Genomic DNA, 12,837 nt, shown 5'->3' with positions numbered 1-12,837 from the left:
CGCGCACACACACACACACACACACACACACACACACACACACATTGACAGAGAGACAGACACACCTCTTGAATGAAAACTGTCTGTAACACACTTTTTCTCAATTGCAGTGCACACTCCAGCGGTTTCCCTTTTTGACAACTTTCCAACCTTCTTTTTTTCTTTTTTTTTTTCTCCTTCTGTCTCCAGTGGAGAAATGCATGACTTCCATGCAGATGGGGACCCAGATGGTGAAGCTCCGCGGCGGCTCCAAGGGACTGGTGCGGTTCTTCTATCTGGACGAACACAAGTCCTGCATCCGCTGGAGGCCGTCGCGCAAGAATGAAAAGGCCAAGAGTGAGTGTCTTTTTTCCCCCTCTTACAGTCGCAGGGGAACAGCATTTCAAGTGTGTTCATGTCTTGCTCTTGTAGTTCAAAGTATTCATGGTTCAAACTTCGGGAAAGCCGTGTGTGTCATATTTCATGTGACAGGCAAGGGCTCATTGAATCTTGCTAGGCATATCATAAAGATATTTCTTAATCTGAATCTCCATATGTCATCCTTCCGACTGGCTCAACCTGGTGGGCCTTTGACAATTACATTTTAGTCAGGGTTCAGCAAAAGGGTTTGCCCGATGGCCCGGGGAAAGTAAAACGCCACGACAGGCAAGTCAATGTAACAACCCACTTGGCCGTTTGGGCACCATCGTATCATAAATGACGTTATCCTTCTCTTTCCTAGGCATGGGCCGGTTACCGGTTTCAAGGTACACCGCGGTTTGAAAAAGTCCCGGTTTTAAAACCACTAAAAATGTTCTGTCATACCGTTCCTAAGGTATGAGCTGTTTGTTAGGAGTCTACAAGGACAAAAAGTGCAGTTTAGAAATGCAATACCGTAATCCTGTGAAACCGTGATATTTTTGCTGAAGGTTATCATAACGTCAGAATTGGAGTTGGTGCTGCACGCTTTAGACAGTGTTTTTTTATGCTTTTTTAATTTTTTTTGCAACATTTATATATATATATATATATATAGTTTTATTTTAGTTATTTTTTTTTTTTTTGGGACATTTTAGGCCTTTATTTCTGGCAGGACAGCTTAGACTTGAAATGGGATAGAGAGGGGGAATGACATGCAGCAAATGGCCGCAGGTCGGAGTTGATCCCGCGGCTGCTTCGTCGAGGACTAAGCCTCTTTATATTGGCGCGCGCTCTACCAGGTCAGCTACCCATGCGCCCTTGTTTTGTATTTTTGACACTTTTTTTTCAACATTTTTACTTAGAAAAAACAAAAGAATGTTTTTAACTCTTTTTTTTTTTGACGTTTTTCCAACAAAATTTGACATTTTTTTTCACGTTTTTTGAACGAAAAAAACCCAATTTGTATTAAATGAATTATATATATATATATATATCATCTTTTGGAAATTGATCTTAATGCCTGAATAAAAAAATGAGGAAAAATCCAACCTTTAAGGACAACAATTTTCTTTGTGAATGAATAATGTATCGTAAATAAATAAATGTTCTTCCTTAAAATACAGGGGGCATAAGTCAGTCCACCCCTATGTTAAATTCCCATAGAGGCAGGCAGATGGTTATTTTTAAAGGCCAGTTATTTCATGGATCCAGGATACTATGCATCCTGATAAAGTTCACTTGGCCTTTGGAATTAAAATAGCCCCCCAACATCATCACATTCCCTTCACCATACCTAGAGATTGGCATGGTTTTATTTCACTTAGCCTAATAGCTGGTTTGATTTGCATTGAGAGATGATCTTATGGAAAGTACCCCATGCCAATCTCTAGGTAGCTGCAGACTGTTACGTCCCGGTGTTGGAATCCTCCACAGTGAAATACAGTCACACTTTACACTGTTTAACGTTAGCTGTCAGCATTTTAACCGTGTTTAATCCAGCTACTACCTAGCGGTAGGCTAACGTTACCTGCTGTTGAGTGTAGTGTTATTAACTACCATCACGCGCAGCGGTGCTTCTGTTGCCTCTAACGTCCGTTTCGGAGCATCAGAGAGAAGCGCAGGCATATCAGTGGTGGGGAATGAGGCACCGAAATCTGCGTTGCTATTCGGTCCGGTAGATATCGGTCGTTAAGGCACCGGTGCCATATTAGCACCGGGTTTCGTTACCCAACCCTACAACTATATAGGGAACGACCAAACGAGATTTCAGACACTCACTGAAAACACATCCTTGTGTGACTTGCGTCAGGAGATGCGCCCGTTGTTTGTGTGACGGAGGCGGGCGCCCAGCATCATGTAAACAAACCGAAACTAAAATACTTCGAATACGTCCCTGAAACAAAGCGAGCACTCAGTAGAATAGGAAAATGTTGTATATATGTTGCATGTTACATTTCCACTGTTTAGACACGAAAGCCCGCTCCCTTTTTCCTTTTCAGTTTTCCCAGTGACTTCTGCTTCATATTCTTCTCCTCGGCCGCGTTGCATTGTGGTATACCGGAGTAAAATGTAAGGGTGGCTACTTTGAGGAATCTAAAATATAAGACATGTTTTCAGTTATTTCACACTTTTTTGCTAAGTACATAATTCCATATATGTTCATTCATAGTTTTGATGCCTTCAGTGACAATCTACAATGTAAATAGTCAATGAAAATAAAGAAACACATTGAATGAGAAGGTGTGTCCAAACTTTTGGCCTGTACTGTACACTCAAATTAGCTGTGCATTGTGGGTATTTTAGAGCGGACTATTTGTAAATGAAACTTCCGGCGGAGAATTTGAACACCACTACAACATTTCCGTGATAGGGAGCGGTTTTGAACACAGCTCCTGTCTCAGTTTGTACCACTCAGGGGTTTTATTAGCAAAAAGTAGACATGTTATGCTGTGTAACTAATGTCAGTGTCAGTTTGCTGATTGGATGACTCGTCTGCACTTGTACTACAGTTTCAGCATGTCACAGGGGAATATTTCCATCATTTATTCACAAAAAATAAAACAAGGTAAAGACATCTTGCATCACTTGGAGCCTTTGCCACCATAAGTGGTATCATGAAGCTGGTAGGCAGTTGGCTCATTTAATTCTTGCTCCTAAACATTCCCTCAGGGCTGAACGTGTTCTTGTTATTTACAACTGGACATTTATTTCCCCTGCATACTATCTGCAACGAGCAAACAAAAACAGTTCCCTGCAGTGTTTTAGAATTAAAGAAGGCAAAGGGACTTCGTAGCAGCAGCTCCCAGTATGGCTGGGTGTCTCATGGGGACATGGAGGTGGGGGGCTCAGTTTCCTGCTCAGTTTCCTGTTGCTCTCCCTCCTCTGTAGCCCTGGATTTAATAAGCTTCTTAAGTCGACTTAATTATTCATCAGCGTTAATCTGCCCAAACAGTGTCTTACACACACTTGCCACTAAATGGAAATGACAGGGGGTTTGGGGCTTTCTTTAAAGACATTGGAAACTAATTCACGGAATTTATCCTGAATCTTAAACCTTTTTACGCTTGGATGTGTAAAACGTGAACACAAATGCCACAATCCAATTTTTCTTCGGCTCGTGACATTTGAGAAACGCCATCAGTTTTGTGTGAAGGTAATGTAAGCTACTTTCACATACCAGAGCGGGGGCAGTCCTCACAGAGCATGACCTTATTTCTCCTAATCCACCCTCCAAACATGTCTGATAATCTGAAATTCCAGTTGGAATGACACATTTTCTTATCTTAGCTCTCCACTTGTAGGTATTTGGTCAAGATTGACAGAGTCAGGCCTTCTATTTCCTATACGAATGCATGTTCCCAGTTTGTCATTTGATACCTTGACAGGGCTCTGTCACTGGAGAGGAATACACTGTAGCCTTATCTGGCAGCATATTCCCTAGCACTGTGTCTGATGTTCTCCGACCTTTTAGAGGCTTATCACAGAGCGCCCACTGGGACAGACTGACAGACAGGAAGAGCTGCAGGCTTCTGGTCTGCTCCTACACTGAGCGGCAGTCCTTTGTGTCTGGCATCACATTTGTCCTTTCTGGCCCAAAAAATATAGCGGACGCGCCACATGGTATGTTAACACAGAACCATCTGAGAAGCCAGATCACTGGAAACTGTCTGGGAAAGGGCAGGCACTTTAAAAATGAAGTAAAAACCTAGTAGGTGATTGGATGGACCATTTGTCTGTGATGCCCACTATTGTATTGAACGAGCGGTTTCGGCCCGCACACACACACACCTTTACTACCCCCGTTGCTGCCAGTAGCTCCTCAACAGGCGCTGATTGGTTCGGTGAGCTGGTAGTTCAGACACAAACGCATTAGTGTGAAATGTGATCCTCCGATTCTCGCGTGATTTTTGGAATTGGAAATTAATTTATTTGAAACAGGGACAATGCACAAATAAACATTAAACTTGTAATACAAGAGAATATGTCTTTGGCCAGCAACAATTGCTAATTTCCACCTGTAGTCTCTGGGCAGGTACAACAATTATAAAAATAACAATTTTATATTTTATATTGCGAGGATCCAGCTCCCGTGCAAGGTAACAAAAGTAACCAACAACCCAAACAGAAATTTTAATTTGACCCATAGAACCAGCCAACATAATACCAGCCAGCCATGCAAAAATACACTCACAGTGAAAGTTAGCTGTTGATTGTGTTGGCTATTTTATTGTATTGTTTATTTGTATAGGGACAAGTATGTAGCCTAAACCAATGCCACACACCCCAGCATTTAAAGCCCAAGTTCATTTCCAATGCCCGTCCCTAGGGCCTTTAAAATACATAATATCATGAGACAAACTCTACAATAGGTACGCACATTAAACCAACTCAAACTCAGAACTCTTTACTCAGATTTTTTAAATTAAGTCTTAGTACTGAGAGCAGAAGTCTATGTAAGTCCACCTCTTATTTTAGTCGAGTTTTGGTTCTGGACATTTTGACCAAAATGTTTTGATTGAGTGATAGATTACAAAACCATACAAATATTCATGTTTTGTAGACTCGAATTTTCAATGTTTGTACTTTGTACTGGGTTATTTCAGTCGATACCCTGAAGATACCTGGTGGAAGTATACAGAGCCTTGTAATACCTATAAAATAAAATCTCTGTTACAAGTACAAGTCCTGCATTCAAAATGTTGCTTACTTAAAAGTGCTATTAGCAAAATGTACTTTAAGTACTCAATGCAAACCAATGGCAGGAAAAAAAGAAGAAGCTGTAGCATCCCTTGAGAACGCTGAGGCCATGTCCTCCGGATTTGTGCAAATGTACTCAAAGTCTCCGAAGACTGACAAACTGACATTATTATCCTCAAGCGCCGCCGCCAGCAGCTCATCAAATATTTAGACGGTAGTAGTAGTAGTTGTTGTTATCCCTATCTACCAGATACCTGGTGTATGCTGTTCCATTATGTATAAAAATGCTGCAGTCAGGAGAAGCGTGTGTACATGTATCTGCAGCTGCAGGGTTTGTGGAGACAGCCACATGGGAGCGCACACACAGCACAGCAGCAGCATGTCAAATGTCATGTTGATGGCATCTTTGACATCCAATATACAACTGGCACAATTCACTAGTTCTCTACCGTCCAGCCTGTGCGTGTGTATGTGTGTGTGTATGTGTGTCTTTATCACTGCATTACGAACGAGTGTGTATGTCAATAATGTTAGAGAGACAGAGATAGATTTGTGTTGTGGTTAGCTCCTCTGGGTATGGATAGTTTTTTTGGGGAATGAACCTAGTCTGTAAAATTTCCAAAAACAGCACGCAGGCTGAACAAGAAACAGAAGTACTTTTTTATAGATTGTGTGCTGTCAGGGGGGACTAATGAATGACTCAAAGCGCTGTCTTCCTGTAAGATGTTATTACCATCTCATAAATGTTGCATCTTAATAAACAAAGCTCTCTGGGCACTGCTCGTTGAGGTGACTATTTTTAATCCTCCGTATCATAAAGCCTGAAATAGGATGAAAGAATTTTCATTAAACTGTCCCAATGCTCACAACAATTCACTACTTTTCCCAGAGCCTGGAAATTCTCAAAACCTGTAAAATGCTAAAGACTAAAGCAGAATATATGCTGTTTAATAAACTGAGCATTGTTTTTTTTTGGTTTTAAATAGGTTTAATGTTCTATCCGCTTTTGAAAGTCCACAAGGCTAGACACCTGGAGGTCTACTTAATCCACTGGTGGAAGTAGTATTGAGACATTTTGCTAAAGCAAAGGTAGCAACACCACCATTTAGAAGTACTCCTATTATAACTAACGCCCCCTACGCATGATGAGGTAGGGCGCAGAGCAGAGAGGCAGAGCGCAGCGCAGGTATTCCTCATCATTGCGGTCAAAGGTCAGCGGCAACGAGGTCAAAGTTCAAATAAATTAGAACTTTGAGCGCAGCGCTAGAAGGCAGTGCAGCTCTTCCTGTAGGAAAATACTGGAACAGCCAGCGCAGAGCGGTTTTACTGTGGATCAGGCGGCTTTTACTTTGAAAGTAAAAAACTAACTGCGTGTCAATCACTGCTCATGCACATGCATTCATTCTCCCTTGTGGGGGGAGGGGCTTAGGAGACCGTTTTGGGCTTTAGCAGAAAGGGGGGAGGGACTGAGAAGTTGTTGGTGTTCAAATTTTTTGTCTTGGATCTACCCAATCCTACCTACAGCACCTTTAAGCAGTGTTTTACTGTTGTGGCTGGTCTAGGTGCAGCTGGTTTTATATACTGCATACTGTTTGGTAATTGAATCTAGAATGGCGAATCATATTTTATAACAAAATGTTTTGTTTTTGCAGAGTAAATGAAATGTAGTGCAGTAAAAAGTTTAATATTTCCCTCTAAAATATAGTGCAGTAAAGGTAAAAAAAAAAAAAAAACAGCGTAACATTGAAATAATGACATTAAGTCAAAGTACCACTAAATTGTACAGTACTAAAAGTATTTTGTTCCATTCCACCACTGACTAGCTGACTTCCTGTTTTCCTCTCAACAGTCTCCATCGACTCCCTCCGGGAGGTGTGTGAGGGGAAGCAGTCGGAGATCTTCCAGCGCTACGCGGAGGGCTGCTTCGACCCCAACTGCTGCTTCAGCCTCTACTACGGAGAACACATGGAGTCTCTGGACCTGGTATCCGGCACTGGGGAGGAGGCACGGACCTGGATCACAGGCCTCAAATATCTGATGGCCGGCATCAGCGATGAGGACAGCCTGGCCAAGAGGCAGCGCACCCGAGACCAATATCCTTCACTTATACGGCAGGAGGGGGCTGGTGATTCAATGGTAGGGTTGGGCATTTTGATTTGAACAGTTCTGATTCCAATTCTTCCTTTGGATTCCAGTTCTTATCGATTCTCTATTCTAATTCTTTTAGGGGTGGAGTTGAAACGGGTCACATGCTTATTTAAGAGGATAGGAGGAAAAATTTATTTTTGATTCAATGGTGATTTACATTTTTACCGGGCTTTTTTTAAAGGAACACGCCGACTTATTGGGACTTTGTCTTATTCCCTGTATCCCCCAGAGTTAGATAAGTCCATACATACCCTTCTCATCTCTGTGCGTGTCATAACTCTGTCTGACGCCCCCACTGCTAGCCTAGCTTAGCACAGATCCTGGAGGTAACTGGCTCCATCTAGCCTACTGCTCCCAATAAGTGACAAAATAACGCCAACATTTTCCTATTTACGTGTTGTGATTTGTATAGTCACAGCGTGTACAAATAACAAGGTCACATGAGACACAGCCGTCTTCTAACCGTATACTTACTGGGAACTATATTCTCAGAAGGCTAAGCACTGCTACGGAGTGATATTACTCCAACTCTGAGCGAACTTCCAGGCGAACTCTCTGCTCCTCACCACGGAGCTTCTCAGGTGCTGCAGGCAAATCACTCCGCCCAAGCAGCAGTGCTTCGCCTTCTGAGAATAGTTCCCAGTATGTATACGGAGATGAGAAGGGTATGTATGGACTTATCTAACTCTGGGGGATACGATAAATAAGCTAAAGTCCCAATAAGTCGCTGGTTCCTTTAATGTAAAATAGAGCCACACTTTACGTAGAGCGCCGCTTACTGTGCTCCGTGGCTGCAACACAACAAGCGCCTGCAAGTACGGTGGCCGCTACAGAAACCCAAAACTTGTGCACACATAAACACAAAACTGATTTGCTAGCTCAATCTTGTTGTAACTAAGAAATCTTCTGAAAAAAAAGGAAAAGTTCTCTAGTGTTGCTTTAATTCAACTCCGGAATGTTGACATAGAAATGGCGGAGTGATATTTTAAGTGATGCGCCAGGTGTGCTCAAATGGCTCTCTCTGGGTGTGCTGTCACGCTGATTTGAGCACGTTCTAAATGTCTAGTTAACCAATCAGATTGTCCGGTCGGATCGGGTTGTTGTATAATATGGAATTGATGATCGGATTCAAAACCAAATTTTCCAAACAATTCCAATTTAAAAAAAAAAAAAAACTGTAACTTTTGAAACCATTCCTTGTTGGAACAGATTCTCGATGCCAAATTCGATTTGAGGGTGCAACTACCTGTGAAGAATGTCTGTTATATAATCTAGAGTGATCATGATCAACATTATACAGGGCTGAAATCTATGGAGAGGTTGAGTTTAAATTTTAAGCATGACCGGCTGAGCTTGTTCATCCCTGGATATAGACTCTTTGATTCAGTTTTTTTAAAGAAGGGGACAGTGCAAACTAATAAAAGGCATGATACCACATGGGTTAAAAATGCCAAAAAAGCTATTATTTCATCTTTGGTCCCCTGTCCTCGATGTTACAAAAGGCTTTTTTTTTTAAATACAATTTAAAACCAGAAAGAAAGACAACACAAGCAGAGCAGAACTTATCCCAAAACAAGACACAGCACAGAAGCAAAAAGATTAGCAACAAAACAAAGCACCAAGCAGAACAGGATGAGACCAGATAAAACAACAGAGCATAGAGTACAAATATTCTACACCAAAAGCAGCAACAATACTAACGGGGAAATGTCCCGATTCTTCATGCTGCCTTTCCTTAACCCACCGTGTCATCACGTGGCTGAAGCAGACCTTCACCGAGGCCGATAAGAACGGCGACGGCAGCTTGAGCATCAGCGAGGTGCTCCAGCTCCTGCACAAACTCAACGTCAACCTGCCCCGACAGAAGGTCAAACAGATGTTCAAGGTACGGAACCAACACCGGGCCTTAGAGGGGGTAGTCAACGATGTAAAAAGTTTTGTTTTTAAAAGTCTCATGGCATGAAAATGTCACTTTATGAGGTTTTTTAACATTAATATGCGTTCCCCCAGCCTGCCTATGGTCCCCCAGTGGCTAGAAATGGCGACAGGTGTAAACCGAGCCCTGGGTATCCTGCTCTGCCTTTGAGAAAATGAAAGCTCAGATGGGCCGATCTGGACTCTTCTCCTTATGAGGTCATAAGGAGCAAGGTTACCTCCCCTTTCTCGGCTTTGCCCACCCAGAGAATTTGGCCCACCCATGAGAGAGAGAGAGAGAGACATCATGGCTTTCAAACGAGCAAAGTGGCAGTTGGTCAAGGCCACACCCCCACCCTCCACCTTGCCCCCCTCTCTCCTCCTCAATAGCTACAGACACAGAAATGGCACATCCTAAGGAAAGCTCATTGTGGGACTGGCTCTAGTGGCTGTAATTCTGCACCAAGGCTGAATTTTGGGAAAGAGACTTCAGATACAGTATTAGGGGACCACTAAGGTCTATATAAAAGAGACTTCAGATACAGTATTAGGGGACCACTAAGGTCTATATAAAAGAGACTTCAGATACAGTATTAGGGGACCACTAAGGCCTATATAAAAGAGACTTCAGATACAGTATTAGGGGACCACTAAGGTCTATATAAAAGAGACTTCAGATACAGTATTAGGGGACCACTAAGGTCTATATAAAAGAGAATTCAGATACAGTATTAGGGGACCACTAAGGCCTATATAAAAGAGACTTCAGATACAGTATTAGGGGACCACTAAGGTCTATATAAAAGAGACTTCAGATACAGTATTAGGGGACCACTAAGGTCTATATAAAAGAGACTTCAGATACAGTATTAGGGGACCACTAAGGCCTATATAAAAGAGACTTCAGATACAGTATTAGGGGACCACTAAGGCCTATATAAAAGAGGCTTCAGATACAGTATTAGGGGTCCACTAAGGCCTATATAAAAGAGACTTCAGATACAGTATTAGGGGTCCACTAAGGCCTATATAAAAGCATCCAAAGAGCACCATGTCATGGGACCTTTAAGTAAAATAGAGAATTTGCTAAACTTTTTTTTTTTTGCTGAAGCAAATCTAAACACAGTCTCACAATCATATTGACCAAATGTCACGAATGGTTCCTTCAACTAAATCAGGATGCTGGCGCATCAGTGTAAAATCCCAATGAATCTGCACAGCGGATGTTTACTTGCAGCTGATGAAACTGGATTCTAATATTTGCTCCTGAAATTGAAGTATGTCTGTAGTAGAGGCAACCAAACATTTACAGAACATTCTTTAAATCAACACCTTAGAATCTACAGAAGTTACATCCGAAGCTGTTGAGCTCCTGATTACAGTTTACAACCAATCACAGTGTTTGTTGACAGTAACTTTCAGGTAGAAAACCCCCGTGTCATTAACATACAATTTAACGGTGCTGAGCAAACGGGGGCGAGTTATTTCAAAATGAATACATTTAAAATGCACGATTGATTCTTGAACGTTTGGGGATCGTACCTATTGGGCCACAGCCAGAGTTTTCCAAACAATGACATTTCACAGCTAGTCGGACTGCTAGTTTTGGGTAGATTTGGTTTATGAAGACACAAGCAAAGTCGCACAGTATATAAAATAAGCACAGCAGAAATGTCTGGAAAAGTCGGACCACCTTGTTAAAATATACATGTTTGAACGTTACAGTTACAGCGATGACAACAGAAATAAACACGTTTGCCTGATTTTACATATCTCCCCAAATCAACGGCCAGTTTTCTACCCCAAAGTGATGATTGTTTTTAGTGGACGTCGGACAGGGATTCTGTCTATATTTTCTACACTCAGAAAACAAATTGATGTAACTTCTTATAGATGAGACTCTGGGGAAAGAGTCTGCGGAAACATTTCTACAAAGGTCATGCTACGTTGAATGGCAGCTCGTGACATTTGTCAGCTATGAAATAGGTCAAGTCAGTTTTATTCATATATCCACAGATCACAGTCGGAGTCCTTCAGTCTGCGGTTTTGGTTTGTAAGTTTTGAAACCACACTGAGTTCTGCTACCCCAAAACCCAACAGATACCAACAATCATGTCACCGTCTCTCTGTCCATGTCAATCATCTGCATCCATGGGTTTCATTTGTTCCAAGTAAACGCATAATGCCGAGTAGGAAGACAAACTGATGCGTTGCATTGCCATGGCACGCTAAAGGTCAGTAATGGATGAAATCAAGCAAAAATCTAGCGTGGGCTGTCCATTCGAGTATGTGTCTGAAATTTGGCGGTGCTTGTTGGGTTCAGTAAGGTCGAGTCTTAAAGACACAGTACGGGTTCGGTTCGGGTCTCAGTTTAAGGTGATTAAATAATGAGTCTATAGTGGAACTATCACAGATAAAGTTTGAGGCTACTAAAGGTTGTCTTCTTCACTGCTGCCCCACAGCCCCCCGACCCTCACTGGGCAGCTTATGTTATCGTTGGGTTGTCTGGACAAAGGGTTGAAACGGAGAGAAAAATACCTATTTGCAAATTCAACAGGCTAAGTTGACATGTGGGACGTAGTCTTGGTCACTTTGTATCTATGAGTACATGTGGAATCTTTAAAGCAGCATGGGAAAAAGTTGATTTAGTTTTTGTCTATTAAAATGTTCATTACAATCTACTCACTATGCTTCGCACATGTGAAAGTTGTCTTAACATTAAAACTTCTAACATTAATAGAACTTGATCAATGGTAAAAATGTCATCAAAGCGTACAGCTAATTGGCAGTACACAGTGCAGGCCAGCTCACTAAGACAGTAAAAGAGCTTATCAGGTCACTTGAGACTGCAGTGTGTACTTACCTCAACTGGCAGATTGTGAACTAGAAAACCATCTTGCGATGGGATCGCACCAGCTGCGATGCCAAATCAGGCCAGGGGTGTAAAGTAGGGGGGCAATGGCTCCTTCCCTACTTCCTGGCCCTCTACTTTCGGCACCCTTACTCAGACCACACCCATCTTCGCACTCAGTCTTCATTTTGATTGCAACTTCGCACCTGTACATTTTCTCGACTGCATCTGGCACAGTTGTACTGTCTATATATATATATATATATATATATATATATATATATATATATATATATATATATATATATATGAACATCTGGCAAAGTACTTAAATCTGCCTCTTTGGTAGTCCCACTACAGTAGGTGTTCCCAGGACCACATTTAGCCATGGTGACACACACACACACACACACACACACACACACACACACACACACACACACACACACACACACACACACACACACACACACACACACACACACACATAGGTAAAAACAATACATCACTTTTGCAGGTGGTAATGAGCAGTAAAGACACCTTGACTGATTGCTACTGCTGCAGATGTTGGCAAGCACACGGCTCAGCCACCAACTCTTCCACAGTGGAGGGATTAGCATGCTGCCGTGTTAAGCGTGTTGTCTTAGCCGTCCTCCAACAGAGCAGCTTGCCCATCACTAAGTCCAGCGGCCTGTTATCGGTCACCCATATGGTGCTGCTGGGACACAGATGGCCTCTCGTGTAATTCAGGGCAAACACACCAGGGACCAATCTGGCCCTGTATGCGTCTGTGGACATCCCTGTAGATTTGTGTGTTGACAATCTCT

At 42.2% G+C, this 12,837-nt stretch overlaps 1 protein-coding gene across 14 annotated transcripts in view; it reads left to right on the top strand.

Moving 5' to 3' along the window:
* The window catches only part of plch2a (phospholipase C, eta 2a), a 174,922-nt gene that overhangs the window by 102,736 nt on the left and 59,349 nt on the right, over nucleotides 1-12,837 (top strand). For all 14 annotated transcript variants that reach the window (XM_039800544.1, XM_039800543.1, XM_039800539.1 and 11 more), the window contains exons 2-4: nucleotides 190-336; nucleotides 6,947-7,190; nucleotides 9,001-9,130. In XM_039800544.1, coding sequence (XP_039656478.1) covers nucleotides 190-336; nucleotides 6,947-7,190; nucleotides 9,001-9,130 — 521 coding nt within the window. The remainder of the gene's footprint in view (nucleotides 1-189; nucleotides 337-6,946; nucleotides 7,191-9,000; nucleotides 9,131-12,837) is intronic.

This window comes from Perca fluviatilis, chromosome 5, assembly GCF_010015445.1.
Source record: "Perca fluviatilis chromosome 5, GENO_Pfluv_1.0, whole genome shotgun sequence".
Classification (NCBI taxonomy): Eukaryota; Metazoa; Chordata; class Actinopteri; order Perciformes; family Percidae; genus Perca; species Perca fluviatilis.
Note: the sequence above shows the minus strand (reverse complement) of the source record. Positions and strands in the feature narration are given on the sequence as shown.